Source organism: Populus nigra, chromosome 7, assembly GCF_951802175.1.
Source record: "Populus nigra chromosome 7, ddPopNigr1.1, whole genome shotgun sequence".
Classification (NCBI taxonomy): Eukaryota; Viridiplantae; Streptophyta; class Magnoliopsida; order Malpighiales; family Salicaceae; genus Populus; species Populus nigra.
Genome location: NC_084858.1, coordinates 3,489,712 through 3,505,952, shown reverse-complemented (window position 1 = coordinate 3,505,952; position 16,241 = coordinate 3,489,712). Strand labels below are relative to the sequence as shown.

General features: G+C 38.7%; 1 protein-coding gene across 1 annotated transcript; it reads right to left on the bottom strand.

Moving 5' to 3' along the window:
• Positions 1 to 721: 721 nt before the first annotated feature.
• On the bottom strand, positions 722 to 1,847 carry LOC133698628 (wall-associated receptor kinase-like 2). The gene has a single exon (XM_062121621.1). The coding sequence runs from the start codon at positions 1,749 to 1,751 to the stop codon at positions 843 to 845; it is 909 nt and encodes a 302-aa protein (XP_061977605.1). The 5' UTR covers positions 1,752 to 1,847; the 3' UTR covers positions 722 to 842.
• Between the last annotated feature and the right edge of the window lie 14,394 nt (positions 1,848 to 16,241).

Sequence of the window (16,241 nt, the reverse complement as noted above, 5' to 3'; positions counted from 1 at the left end):
GGATTTTTGAATTTTTTTGAGATTTTTTTATTTTTATATATTATATTATATTATATAATAATATTATATTAATATATTGGATGGGGCTGGCCCAATTATATTGGGCTGAGCCCATCCTGGCGTTGGGAAACATACAGAGCTACGAAGCTAGCTAATTAATTAGTTTAGGGTTTATCGCATCTACGAAGGTTAAACAATATCTTAATTAATTAATATTTTTTCATGATTTTAATAATATTAATTTGTAAAGCTTTAACGTACGGTGGTTTAAAAAATTAGAATTAAAAAATAAAAAAAATTAGACCATTTTACTAATTGATATATGGCCTTCAGGATTTTTTTTACAGCCAATATCTTCAAAATGATTTTTATGAACGACAATTGTGCGTCTATATTTTTAGTACAATAAATTAAGGGGAACTTTTTTGTTACATAATTCGAAATGCATGTCATATGTGGACGTTCGTCTTTAATGTGTAAAAAATGTACCTATATATATCCTGTGCTTGTAACCATGTCCATGTCTATGTATTTAGCCTCTCACACCAGAGGATTCGAGAGGCTAAATACTTCTCAAATGAAGTCTTTGCTAGCTGATGATGGCTTTGATTCCTCAAGATAGAGACATGGCTCAAGTTACCAATTGATCAAAGAAAATCTCTTATAATCAGCGCGAAGGATTTTTAATTTATTAAGTTCTTAACATGAAAGACTAAGAACATGTGCTAAAACATATGGACCACAATACAATTATAAGTTTTTATTCAATCAGCAACCCTCGTACAAGTGTTAAAAACAAAAAAGAAACATATGATTTGTGATATATTTTCTTAATCGCTAGCTCACCATGTTTGAGAAGAAGTCAACAGCTTGCAATCTAATGGTATATCTATACCAGTCTCGAAACTGCTGCAGGAAATCGACCTAGATGAATTATCCACTTCAACCATTTGTTGAATATTGATACCATTACGTGATAATAGAATCCCCTCCAATTCCATTGCAACTTCTCTCATTGGTGGCCGGTTTCTTCCGTTCATATTCAAACATCTCTTTGCAAGATTCGCTATAACTATGGCTTCCTCTTCAGTGCAATCCCCCTTAACCTGAGCATCAATGATATCAAAGAGTCTACTATCTTCCATCAATTCAATGAAATGTTGGGCTAGGCTCATGGTTTTCAGTGAATGGGTTAAGAAAATTGGTTTTTTCCCACTTAAGAGCTCGACGAGAACTACTCCAAAACTATAAACATCACTCTTTGCTGTTAATTGACTGGTTCGAAAATACTCTGGATCTAAGTAACCAAAAGTACCTTGTACCTTGGTGGTCAGATGAGTTTGATCAATGGAAACTGATCTTGACGTTCCGAAATCTGCAACTTTTGCTCTATATTTCTCATCTAAGAGTATGTTTGTGGACTTAATGTCTCGGTGGTAAATCGGGATAGATGCTGTCGAGTGAAGATAGGATATCGCACCTGCAGCTTCCGAGGCGATTCGTAACCGCGATTCCCATGATAACGTAAAGTCCTCGTTTTGCTCATGGAGATATTGGGAAAGAGTTCCATTGGGAATGAATTCATAGACTAGCAGAGGAACATCAGTCTCCAGGCAACAGCCAAGTAGCCTAACCATATTTCTGTGATTGATTTGTGAAAGAATGACAACCTCGTTGATGAATTCTTCTAGTTTTTCTTCATCCACTATTGTAGACTTCTTAACTGCAACAATACTCCCATCAGCTAACATTCCCTTGTAAACGGTGCCTTGGCCGCCATGACCAAGTATTCTGTTCTCATTAAAATAGTCGGTCGCCTTTTCCAACTCATTTGAACTGAATATTTTTGTCTTTTGAACACTACCATCACTCGAGGTAAAAAATATCACTTAGCTCAGACATATGGTTTGAGTTGAAAATATCACTTGGCTCAGGCATCTTAAAACCAAGGGATACATGTATAGCGACCATTAAAAAATAGGCAAGAGAACATATCCTTTTACAATTCATTGTGGACTTCTATGGTAAAAAATAAAATTTCATTTCAATTTTTCGTTAAAATTCATCCTTAATTGCAGAATTAAAAGCTAATTTAGATTAATTTGATAGAGAAGGGGTGAGATTAAAAGACTAGAGATCAAAGTGAAAAAAAAAGAAGGGAATTGATGGCTTTAAAAAAGTTTACGTGAAATGTTCATTGTAGAGTCTACAAACTTTTCTAATTATAAATAATTGATCTCTTTAATTTTTAAAATATAAGAACAAAGTTAATTTTTGTCTCAAATTTTATTTTCATTATCTTTTGATCGTTGGTTTGAGAAAGGAGAGAGAAAAATAGTAGATTCTAATTGTAGAGAGAGAAAATTATCATTTACATCAATTCAAGCTATGAAAAAATAGTGATTTTAGTATAATTGAGTTTCTTGTAATATGAAGAGTTTATACTATGTGTTTTTTTTCCCTTGACTTACTTTTATGGTAGATTTGAGCATGAAAATAGTTTTGGCTTGGGGTTGATTGTGGGTTTTCAGTATAATTTTTGAGTTGTTTGAGATTATAAATATGTTTTAGAAGGTGTTTGGGGTTTTTTTTTTATGGAAACATGGTCGAAAATGTTTTTTTTTTGTCTGAAACATATCACAGCTTGAATTTGGTCGCTAAAATCTTGACAGGGTAGATAATACGTCGCCAACTTTTTTTTTTTTTAAATTAAGGGCAAACAACAATAAAAAATTTTAAAAAATAATAATAAGGCCTAAGCGCATGGGCTACTATAGGTCAGTGTGATTAAGCCTTTTTCTCTAGCCAACTAGGCCCTAGTGACTGGACCTTTTTTATTTTTTTACTTAAATTTTATCCATCGTAGTTGATATTTATTGATTTTTCTTGCTTAATTTTTTTTAATTTTATCATTAATATTTTGTTGATTATTAATTAGGAAATATAATTTGTTTCAATTTGATATATTTTTTTCAATTGCCCTAATTTTTTGTTGGCTCTCAATTTTATAGGTATCCCTCTTAGATAAAAAAAATTATTGAAAAAAATTATTTATTAGCTCAATGAAATTCATGACTCAAATTACGAGTTTAGTTAGTTAATTTCAGTTAGTTAGTTAGAAATTATGCTTTATAATTGTTTTTTTATTTGCATAGATAATTCTGAATTTATTTAATTAAATATATATGTGAATTTTTTTATTTGTGATTGAAATCTTTTTATATTAAAAAAAATAAAAAATATTGTTTTATGAAAAGGAAAAAAAAGTACTTGACCTGCGGCAATTCACATATCAAATAACTAGTATATATTCTTGTAAAAAAATATCATTTAAAAAATATCAAGTAATGTCATCATAAGAAAATGCAAAGAAAGCTAATTACCTGCAATAATTATGTCGATAGCAGGTCCTTTACAGCCTGTTTTACCATCACCGTACTTGCCACGTGGACATCGACACTTGTAATCTCCAATCACATTCTCGCAAGTACCTTCTTTACAAGGGTTTTTTCCTCGAACCTTGCATTCATCTATATCTATTGTAAATGTTAAAAATATTAGTGGAAAAAACCTGAATATACGAATTCAAAAAAAAAACTACAAAAAACAAATAGTGCGGAATATACGTTTTTTAAAATTTTTAAATTTTTTTATTTTGTTTTAATTAATATTTTTTTAGTATTTTTATTATTATTTTAAAGTATTAATATCAAAAATTTAAAAAATATATTTTAAAAAACACTCCCAATACAAATAACAAATAGCAGGTCCCAACAATCGTAAAGTCACTCACAATGGGGTTAGGCCTGTTGATTTTTGGATTTTAAAAGCAATTTTTAAAAAATTTAATTTAATTTATTTTTTTTTATTTTTTTTTGTATTTTCAAATTATTTTGATGTGCTAATATTAAAAATAATTATTATTTTAATATAATTTTAAATAAAAATATTTTAAAAATAATCATAAGTACACTTTCAAACACGCTCTAAAATCAATCGATAAAAAATCATGAGTAATCTTTGGGTCCATGGCTTCGAAAAATCTAACTGGCAAGGTAGTGACCACCTTCGGGTCAAAGGGCTTTTAGATCTTCTTGTGGAAAATTAAGGGCAGAGCTATCAGCACATAAATACTCGTTGGGATAGATTCTTTCAAATTTGAGTGTGATTGTCATCGATGTCTTGATGATATACCTTAATAATTTGAGAGATCCCTATTTTTAGAATTCATTAAGTATACCGGTTTGGAATGCCTAAACACTCACCTTCGATCCTACTGCAACAAAATGGCGGAAGTAATCCGTGATGATAAATTGCTAATCTATTTCTTTCAAGATAGCCTAGCAGGATCCGCTTTAAGCTAGTACATGAGGTTAGATAGCATCAGGATCAGGAGCTGGAGGGACTTGGTGGAGGCTTTCCTTAAGCAGTATAAGTTTAACATGAAGATCGCTCCTGATCGAACAAGTTTAATGTCAATGGAGAAAAGGAGCCAGGAGTCAGTAAGGGCTTATGCGCAAAGATGGAGGGATGAGGCAATGCATGTCCAACCCCTTTTGATAGAAACGGAGATGGTGAGCTTGTTTGCCAATACCTTCAAAGCACCTTATTATGAGCACCTAATGGGTAGTTCCTCTCAACATTTCTATGATGCGGTACGCATAGCTGAAAGGATAGAGCAAGGGATTAAAGCTTGGCGAATAGCGATGCCAGTGGAAAAGAAGAGTTTTATTGGAAGAAAGAGAGAAGACGATGTTAACAATCTGGAAGGTGGGTATAAGGGCAAGAGAGTAGATTTCCATAATCCTTAAGTACCTACCTCTCAATTCTCACGCATAAACTTTAACCAACCTTTTTCCCCTAATCGAACAAATAACCAGTCAAACTACCAAAATCACTACCAAAGACCCCATACAAGATACACTTCAGAACAACTGCCACCGTTACCCATGCCTTTGAAGGACATGTACGCCAAACTGTTGAGCATTGGACAAATAGCTCCTATCCCTACACTACCACTACAACCACCATTCCCAATTTGGTACAAGCCCGAGTTGGCTTGCGAGTACCATGGGGGTAATCCCGGGCACGGGATTGAAACCTGTTACGCTTTCAAGAAGAGGTTATTGGAGCTTATTAAGATGGGATGAGTATCTTTTGAAGATAAGCCCAATGTTAATTCAAACCCATTGCCTAAGCATGCCCCAAGTAGTAGTGGAATAGGCATGATCGAAGTGGGAAATCAATGCAAGGTGTTGAAGGTGTCCATGAAGAAGTTGTACGACATGTTGGTACAATCAGGATTTCTAAAGACAAAGGTGGAGAGCCATTTGGAGGGATATGATTACTGTGAATTCCATGGAAGAGATGGACATCATATTGAGGGTTGCATCGAGTTTTGCAAAAAGATTGCAAAAATGCTAAAAATAGGGGAGTTGAGGATTGAACCTATGAAGAGCAGCGGTGAGGTGAGTATGATGGAAGGTCAAGATGAGATAACAGGAGTATGTAGGATCCAACAAACAGCTAAGGGGCCACCAAGGCTAATCTTGGTCAAACCTTCCTGCACAAAAGGAAACCACAATGCCATGCATTACAATTACGGTTATGCCTCCAACGTTCAAACTCCACTTCCCTTGTTCCAAACTGAGATTAGTGGTTTGACTTGGAGTGGTCGTTGCTTTACGCCCGGGGAGTTGAGGAAGGCAAAGGGCAAAGAAGTGGTAGATCTGGACAAAGCATTAGAAGTTAATAAGCCGGTAACGGAAGAGGAGTCGAATGAATTCCTGAAGTTGATCAAGCATAGCGAATATTGCATAGTAGATCAACTAAAGAAGACTCCAGCTAGGATCTCCCTTATGTCCTTGATACTCAGCTCTGAGCCGCATCGAAACGCCTTGCAAAAGGTATTGAATGAGGCATATGTACCCCAAGACATTGAACATAAAACCATAGAGCATCTAGTGGGAAGGATCCATGCAACAAATTACCTGTACTTCACGGCTGATGAACTTGATGCTGAAGGTACCGGACATAACAAGCCCTTATACATTACGGTTAGGTGCAAGGACTGCCTCATAGGAAAAGTACTCATTGATAATGGCTCGGCCCTTAACGTGTTGCCAAAGCATATTCTGGAAGAAATGCCGATCGATGAATCCCATATAAAGCCGAGTACTATGATGGCCAGAGCGTATGATGGCTCACCTAGGCCAATAATTGGGACTTTAAAAGTGGAGCTATATGTGGGACCATAAATGTTCCTAGTAACACTTCAAGTTATGGATATCCATCCTTCCTATAGTATGTTGTTAGGAAGACCTTGGATTCATGCAGCGGGGGCCGTAGCTTCATCATTGCACCAATGCCTGAAGTATATCATGAATGGGCTGTTGGTAACTGTCAAAGCTGAAGAGACAATATCCATGATAAAGAATGTGGCGGTACCTTTTATAGAGGCAGGTGATTGCAAAGATAACAATATCCATGCTTTTGAGATTGTGAACACTGACTGGGTGCCAGAGAACACGGTATTGAGAAGGCCAAGGATCTCAGAAGCAGCAAGGATGGCAACTCAATGCTTCTTGGAACGCGGGATCCCATTTCAGTATAACCCTATCACCAGGATACCAGAAGGTGTTAATTCGGCAAAGATAACATGTGTTGATCAAAGATTTGGGCTAGGATGTAAACCTAACAAGGAGGATCATCGGTGGGCTGCTGGTCGGAGAAGGGAAAGAAGAATAGCTAGAATTGAAGGAAGGGAGCCTGAAGAAGAAAAGCTAGAAATCCCTCCCCTTAGCGTGTCATCCCCAAAAGCTGCATACATAATGCAACATGATAAAGAAGCCAAAAGCCTTGATCAAGAGCTGTCAAACATGAGCATAAATACCTTGGGGGAAAACAAGGTGGAAGGAGATGACATGAAGACAGTAGCAAGAAAGGGAGATGAAGCACTCCCACAACTGACGGTCTACACCATAGAAGAAGTCTCCGCCAAGACCTTTGTGCGCAAGTTGGCTCAAGACGAGAAGTTTCAGAATTGGGTGACCCAAGAAGCTCCAATGGTTTTCAAAATGTAAACCAATTTTGTTTGCCTTAACATGCTTTTGTCATTGCTTATATTTGCTTTTATTTCCTCTAGTTGATAATCAAGGCTCATGATGTCAGCTAGATTTTATGTTTGTCATGGAGCCCACCTTTTCTTTAAATAAATTGTGAGATCATGCACTGCCTTCTTTTTTATGCATTTATCCCAACAATGCATTTCTGTTTATTATCGCATCACTCACTAAAAAGTTTATCACTGGCTGAAGGAATTTCTTCTCTATACAAAAGCCTAGGCTAGAATCACACCCCTACACTGGGGGCAAAAAGAGATGTTTTCATGAAAAGTTTTACGTGTTTAAAATGTACGGAAGCCTATAGATTTGAAAACCAAGCTAAAGCATTTGACAAAAGCATGACAAAGAGGCAATGACAAGTCATACATTTTAGGAAAAGGACTACTTGAAGAAAGTCAGAGACTTCTTCTCCAAGAATATGATAGGAGGCAACACGAGAGATGAATCCAGCATACGACTTCAAAAGCAAGCTCATGTTAAGAGGGAGTCTCATGAACTAGAAGAAGAGGATGGGGCTTATGTTTCAAAACTAGGTACGAATGCATGCATGGCATCTAATCATAAATCATTGCATATATGTTTTTTGGATCATTACAGGAGGAGTTCTTAATGCATGCCAACAAGATTGGAGACTGTTGTAACCCATTTTTGGGTCCCCCACAAAATATGTATATAAAAATATATATATCGCCAAAGGAGGTTAAGAAAAATAACAGGAGGCAGAAGCGCTCAGAAAATTGTCGGAAAATTGGTCAATGAGGTTAAAAATACAAAGATTGGATTTTTGACAGTATATTCTTGAAGGAGGAGAGCCCTGTTGAAAAGGAAAATTTGAAATTTGAGGAGAAAAGCCCAAATTTGGATGTTTATGGATTTAATTGGATTTTTAAATGATTTTATAGGGGATTTTGATTGCAAGAAAAATTGATTTTTAAGTCAATTTGGGCTTTAATTGGAAGAAATTTAAGTTCTGGGGCCAAAATATTTTTTTAGGAATTTATTAGGTCAAATCAGGGGTTTAATTGCATAAATATTGAAGTTTAAGGGCCAATTAGGGACTTAATTGAAGAAATCCGAAACCAGGGACCAAAGTGGAGAAGGCGCGCAAGTAGGGGGGTTGGAATTAATTGATTCAGGGGCCTAATTGAAGAAATTGGAAGTTATTTGATCAATTAAGGGCTCAATTGCATAATTCAGAGGCCAAGGACCAAAGTGAAAAACGCGGCCAAATATAGGGACGGGGTTCGAATTCGGCAGGGATGCAATTGAAGGGACAAAAGATGATTGAGGGCTGATTTGGACTTTGGCGCGTTCTGGCGCCACATTTAAATGAAACGGCGCGTTTTCTCCAAAACGACGCCGTTTCATCCATTCAAAAAAAAAAAAAAGAGAAGAGGGCAGAACGGTGTCGTTTTGAACGACACTGTTCATCTTTCTTCTTCCCCCCGAAACAGGCAGCGGGGAAGAAAAGGAAAAAGGGATGCCTTTTGTTTGAATTTTGCCGGCCACTCTCTCGCCTGGAGCCCACCGACCGGGCACAATGGCCGACCACCCACCGCGCACCACATGCCGAACCTCGGCAGCCGCGCCCGATGGCCGACCAGCCAGCTGCTCCCCGTGACCCCATGTGAGCTGTAAAAAAAGCAGTGTCCTTGGCTCTATAAATGGGATCCAAGGACGCTGAGGAAAGAAGAGGAGAAGAAAGAGGGGGGGGAAACGGGGAGAAAACAAAAAAAACAGAGATAGAAAAGGAGGAAGAACCGAAAGGAGAGAGAAACCAAAAGGAGAGAAAAACATAAAAAATACTGAGGAAAGAAACAGAGGAAAGAAACAGACCGAGAGAAGAGAGGGAAGGGAAGAAAAGAAAAAAAAAGAAGAAGACCGAACCATAGGAAAAGGAAGGGGAAAGCTGGAAACGGGTAGAAACTAGAAAAGGAACAGTAGCACCGCCGGACGTTCGGAGCAGCCGCAGCGCCGCCTGGAGCCACCGCAGCACCACCAGCGAGGCCGACAGACCGGCGACACACAGCCTCCTCCGCGCTAGGTAATTCTTCTTCCCCTCCGTTGCTGCATTTAGTTTGTTTCCTGCATGCAGAACGTTATACGTTCTGCATGCAGGAGGGTGGGGGGAAAATAATTCCCCCCGCCCGCATTGTTGCTGGGCCAGGCTGGTCCTGGCCCAGCCCAATCTTCTGGGCCGGGTTTGGCCCAGAAGAGAGTAATAGTTTTTTGGGCCGAGATCGGCCCAATAAATTTTGGGCCGAAATCGGCCCAACACTTGGGACTGAGACCGGCCCAGCCCAGTTGGTTGGGCCGGCCCAGCCCGATTTAATATTTATTATTATATATATATATATATATATATATATATATATATATATATATATATATGAAAAATTTGAGAAAATTCTGCAAAAATTATTAAAAAAATATGTTTCTTTTTCTGTAATTTTATTATTGTATTTTGACCAACATTGGTTTGTATTTTTATACTGTAAAAATACAAATCCGGTATTAAAATACCTGGTTTTCGTCAAAGCGTCAAAGATTTTCAACAAAAAAATGTCTTTTACTTTCCAAAAATTTCCTAAATATCTTTAAAAATATTGTTGATTTTTCTGCATATTTTTATCAAAATGAATTAATATTTGGTTGTATTTTTTATACCGTAAGAATATCAACTCAGTATTAAAATACCCGATTTGCGTCAAAACATCAAAAAAAAAAATATATACATAATTAAAAAATATTTTGTTTTAAAATACGGCCTAGTCTCTCCAATATATATATATAAATATTATAACATCATATTTTCATACAAACAAAAGAAAATTTCAAAAACAATATATGTATTATGCATGCATTTTGGCTTTAATAACCGGTTTATTCAAGCCATGAGAACTAGGCCAATATTTCAAAAATTCTAAAAAATCTTTTTGTTTTATTTTCAGATTTGGGACTATGAATTTATATATAAATTTTTTTTTTCTGATATTAAAAGTATGGTTTTTTGTCATAGACATTAGAACGGTTAAGTTTTACCCGATAAGATAAGGACCTCCTTATTGAGGAGGACTTTTCTTGAACCATAGAAGGGCCAACAACTAGAAAACACAACGAGACCTTGAATTTTTATCAGACAAAATAAACAATGCAGCTTACCTTAGGTAGGGCGTATTTGGGGTGCTAATACCTTCCCTTTACGCAACCAGTCCCCGTGCCCGAGCTCTGAGACCAGTTAGGGTTCCTAGTGACCAAAATACTAGGTGGCGACTCCCACACTATTTTTTCATTGATAAGAGACAACGAATTCCTTGTCTCCCTATATATATATATATATATCAGATATATATACCCCCCTACACACACCCTGAGGGTGGACGATCGTCGCGACGTCGCGCACCCTGCGACAGAATGGCGACTCCACTGGGGACCTTGTGGACTAAGCTTTGTTTTTGTCTGATTTATTTGTGTTTTCATGCGTTATTGTTAATTTACCTTTCCTTTGGTTATTTGCTTATATGCTTTAAATTTTTTTTACGCAATATTGTTCATGCATTTGTATAGAACTGTTTCATGCATTTGTATAGAACTGTCACATGCATCACATACTTTGTTTTTGAGAGCACACAAACTTTTAAGTTAAGTGGGGGACTAGCAGCTTACCTTACGACTTTTAGTCAAGGTTTAAGTTTGTGTAAACCCCAACTCTTCGCTGAGTGCTTAGACTGGCAATAGTTGGTACATGTGCCATCTCATTGCCTACAAGCCCCCATATTGCCTCCACGAGGGCAATCACTGGGACAGCAAGAGACCCTTTTAGAGACTGAATAGCTAACCTACCCTCGTCAAGCATAAAGACTTAGAACTGGCTATAGGGTGTATGCTCCACAAAAAACATTTTGCATAAAACAATCTAAACCATAAAGCATTTGGTTTTCAGGTATTTTGAAACGATAAGATGGCCATCATTACCAAATTTTCTACTGTGGAATATGGGCATAATTCTGAATTGTCACAACTATCAGAAGGAAACTGCTCTAGATATGATGCAAGGAAGCTTCCAGTAGTCAAAGATCTGAATTGCATAGCATATGAGATGAAGAAAATATTGGGCCATAGTCAGAACATTGATGAGGCAACATTTTTTGGGAAGTATGGGCGATTGTTAGAAATTGCAAGGATAGAAGTATTGAACCCAGCAATCAAAGCCTTGATTAATTTTTGGGATCCCGATTACAGATGCTTTTCCTTTGGAAATGTGGATTTGTGTCCCACTATAGAAGAGTATGGAATGTTGATGGAGTTTCCCAAACACCTACACCGGGTTTATTTTCCTTTGAGAAATGACAAGGTGATTCCTGAGTTGTCGAAATTATTGAAGATTCCACATCTGAGCAGATTTTTAGAGAAGAATGGCAGCGGTTTAAAGTGGAAATTTTTGGAAGTTGAATTAGAAAGGAAAAAAGAGCAATACGACTCAGTGCTGGAAAGAGACAGGTTAATCGCTCTGGGGATCTATGGTCTTGTGTTGTTTCCAAGCTTAAAAGGGGTTATAAGTCTAGAAGCTGCTGCTGCATTCGTGGAATATGAAAATACTCATGTCAACCCTACAACTGCCATATTAGCTGAGACTTTGCTGACCCTCAACCATTTTAGAAAGACGGGGAAAGGCGCAGTAAGATGTTGTACTCAGTTATTATACATCTGGATGGTGAGCCATGTTGAAACCAAGAAGCCGATCTTTAATAATTTTTGGTGGTTTAACCAAAAACCCTTGAAGATAGTGGAGGAAGAAGAATGGGGAATCCTGGGTGATCAAGGTTGGATGGAAAAACTGCAAAAGTTACCTAGTAGCAGCTTTAGTTGGAAGGCCCCCTGGGTTAAATCAGTTGATGTCATAGTAAGTTGTGGACAAAAATGCTGGGTACCTTAAATTGGGATCACAGGTTATGTCAGCTATGCTCCGGCTCTGGTGATAAGACAGTTAGGTGGCATACAACACATCCCAAGAACTGAGGGACTTGCTGAATTTTTCGGGTTTTTCAAGGATCAATCCGCGAGAGAAGTTCTTGAAACCATCAAACAAGATTGGTGCCATTTGACTATGATTCAAAAGGAGTCAGAAAGCTTGAGAGACCCGAGCTCAAGTGAAGGATATGAAAGGTAGAGGAATTTGACCCCGATTGCCGCTCCGAAAAAGCCATGTCCAGAAGATGGGCCTTCACGAATTGAAGAAGGGTCATTGAAAAGAAAAAGGTCAGTAATGAGGAAGACCTTATGGAGCAATTAGAAAGGCTCCAAATAGAATTGGGAAAGAGCAAGGGAGATAAAGCAGCATTAGAAAGGATGATGATGGAAGGAGATAAAAGCAGAGTGTTTCTAAACGAACAGCTCGAAACCAGAGATGCGAAAATAGGGGTGTTAGAGTTGCAATTGAGCAAAAGAAAGGCTGTAATAGAAGAATCTGAGAAAGAAAAAGGAAAACTGATTTTAGATTGGATGCAAAGCAGCTCTGAATTGGAGGCATTGAAAGCCGACTTCAACGGATATCAAGAGAATGTTGAGGACAAATTCTTGCATGTTCAAGCGGAGTTGTTGGACCGAATTGAGAAGTATGATGAGTTAAACAAGAAATACGTGATGAGAGAGAGTCACCTAGCTGAATTACAAGAGTTCGGAAGAAAGGGGAATGAAGAGGAGGTTTAGAAGGCAGATTTGGCAGCTAAGAAAATTGAAATTAGAACGTTGAAGGTGAAGTTTGACAAAGAACGAGAAAAGGTGAAACAGTTGACCAAAAAGTTGGAAGTTTCAGAAAAACATAAAGAACAGATCGACACCAACAACCATACCTTGAATCGTAACAACATGTTACTTATAGAGAAGATGGCCAAAGTAGATGAGCAAATGGATGAAGCTGCCATTCACGCACGGATTATTAGAGCCAATGCTCGAAGGGTGGGAAGGGACATCTTTCGTTATCGACAAAGCTTGGCTGAAACGGACGCCTTCTTAGAGAAAATTGAGAATCGAGGTCTCGCTTTCCTACCAGTGGCTAGAGATATGAATGAAGAGGAAGATTGATGTATTTTTCTTTTTATTATTTTGTACCATCTTTTCAAGAGATGTATTAGCCAATATTAATGAAAAGGGGCTTTGACCCATCTTTTGTAAAAAATATATATATATATAAGCCTACCAAAGCAGCAGCTTAAGCAGAAACTACTCCTGATAAGGAACGCGACAAAAAGAGTCCATGCCCATTACACGAGGAATGTTGGCCATCGATCGTTTTTTTAAAAGAAAAAAAACTCATATTTACATATGCATTCATACATTGTTTCTTTATCATACATTCATTTACATTTCTCCATGCATGCCAGACCGTGAAACATAGGTCCCACATCCAAAATCCACAACACCCGGTCTCGAGCAAGAATGGAGAACGAAGAGAGAGCTCACTTAGAATCACATTATCAGACCGAGTTGGAGTCCGTAAAGAATGAAGTTTCTCGGCTAACCGACTTACTGGAGCAGCTTCTAAGAGCCAAGAATGGGGAGGGAACATCAGCACAACAACTTGAAGGAGCACCAGCAGTTCACATTCCTCAAACATCTCAAAACCAGGGGGCAAACTCGGCCAATGGGCAGCAGTTTGTGCCTATTACTCCTATTCTACCAACTCATGCTCCAGTCACTGTTGACTTGACAGCAGAAGGAACCCCGAATAATAGGTCTCCCAGTCTGATGGACCAGAACAAGTTGTTTGCTTTGGAAGAAAGATTAAGGGCAGTTGAGGGTAATGATTGGTTTGACCCTATGCGAGCAGCTGAAGTGTGTCTGGTACCAAACATCGTGGTACCAAAAGATTTCAGGATACCAGAGTTCATTAAGTACACTGGTTTGGAATGCCCAAACACTCACCTTCGTTCCTACTGCAATAAAATGGTAGAAGTGATCCGCGATGATAAGCTGCTAATCTATTTCTTTCAGGATAGCCTCTCAGGGTCCGCTTTGAGTTGGTACATGAGGTTAGATAGTGTCAAGATCAGAAGCTGGAGAGACTTGGTGGAGGCTTTCCTCAAACAGTACAAGTTCAACATGGAAATCGCTCCTGATCGAACAAGTCTAATGGCAATGGAGAAAAGGAGCCAGGAGTCGGTAAGGGCTTATGCGCAAAGATGGAGGGATGAGGCCATGCATGTCCAACCCCCTTTGATAGAAACAGAAATGGTGAGCTTGTTTGCCAATACCTTCAAGGCACCTTATTATGAGCACCTAATGGGTAGCTCCTCTCAACATTTCTATGATGCGGTACGCATAGCTGAGAGGATAGAACAAGGGATTAAAGCTGGGCGAATAGCAATGCCAGTAGAAAAGAAGGGTTTTATTGGAAGAAAGAGGGAAGGTGACATTAACCACTTGGAAGGCGGGTATAGGGGCAAGAAAGTAGATTACCACAATCCACAAGTACCTACCTCTCAATTTTCACACATGAACTTGAACCAACCTTTTCCCCCTAATCGAACAAATAACCAGTCAAACCACCAAAATCACTACCAAAGACCCTATATGAGATACCCTTCAGAACAACTACCGCCACTACCCATGCCTTTGAAGGACATGTACGCCAAACTATTGAGCATTGGGCACATCGCTCCTATCCCTACACTACCATTACAACCACCATTCCCAATTTGGTACAAGCCCGAGTTGACTTGTGAGTATCATGCGGGAAATCCCGGGCATGGGATTGAAACCTGTTACGCTTTCAAGAAAAGATTGTTGGAGCTTATTAAGATAGGATGGGTATCCTTTGAAGACAAGCCCAACATTAATTCAAACCCGTTGCCTAAACATGCCTCAAGCAGTAGTGGAATAGGCATGATAGAGGTGGGAAATCAATGCAAGATGTTGAAGGTGTCTAGGGAAAAGATGTACGACATGTTAATACGATCAGGATTTCTAGAGGCGAATGTAGGAAGCCATCTGGCGGGAGGTGATTATTGTGAGTTCCATGGAAGAAATGGACACCATATTGAAGATTGCATCGAGTTTCGTGAAAAGATTGCAAGAATGTTAAAAATGGGGCAATTGAGAATTGAACCCATGGAGAGCAGGGGTGAGGTGAGCATGATGGAAGGTCAAGATGAGGTGACAGGAGTATGCAGGATCCAACAAACAGCTAATGGGCCCCCAAGGTTAATCTTGGTCAAACCATCCTACACCAAAGGGGATCACAATGCCATGCCTTACAATTATGGTTATACCTCCAACGTTCGAGCTCCTCCTCCTTTGTTCCAGACTGAGATAAGTGGTTTGACCAGGAGTGGTCGTTGCTTTACGCCCGAGGAGTTAAGGAAGGCGAAAGGCAAAGAAGTGGTAGATCTGGACAAAGCACTAGAAGTTAATAAGCCGGTAACGGAAGAGGAGTCGAATGAATTCTTAAAGTTGATCAAGCATAGTGAATATTGCATAGTAGATCAACTAAAGAAAACTCCAGCTAGGATTTCCCTGATGTCCTTGATACTCAGCTCTGAGCCGCATCGAAACGCCTTGCAGAAGGTACTGAATGAGGCATACGTACCCCAAGACATTGAACACAAAACCATGGAGCATCTAGTGGGGAGGATCCATGCAACTAATTACCTATACTTCACGGCTGATGAACTTGATGCTGAAGGTACCGGACATAACAAGCCCTTATACATTACGGTTAGATGCAAGGACTGCCTCATAGGAAAAGTACTCATTGATAATGGCTCGGCCCTTAACGTGTTGCCAAAACACATTCTGGAAGAAATGCCGATCGATGAATCCCATATAAAGCCGAGTACTATGATGGCCAGAGCGTATGATGGCTCACCTAGGCCAATAATCGGGACTTTAGAAGTGGAGTTGTATGTGGGACCACAATTGTTCCTAGTAACACTTCAGGTTATGGATATCCACCCTTCCTATAGTATGTTGTTAGGAAGACCTTGGATTCATGCAGCGGGGGCAGTAGCTTCGTCATTGCACCAATGCCTGAAGTATATCATGAACGGGATGTTGGTAACTGTCAAGGCCGAGGAGACAGTATCCAAGATAAAGAATGTGGTTGTGCCTTTTATCGAA

Bases quoted from the DNA above. Each gene is read 5' to 3' on its own strand.
- LOC133698628 (XM_062121621.1), bottom strand. From the start codon at position 1,751: ATGTTAGCTGATGGGAGTATTGTTGCAGTTAAGAAGTCTACAATAGTG.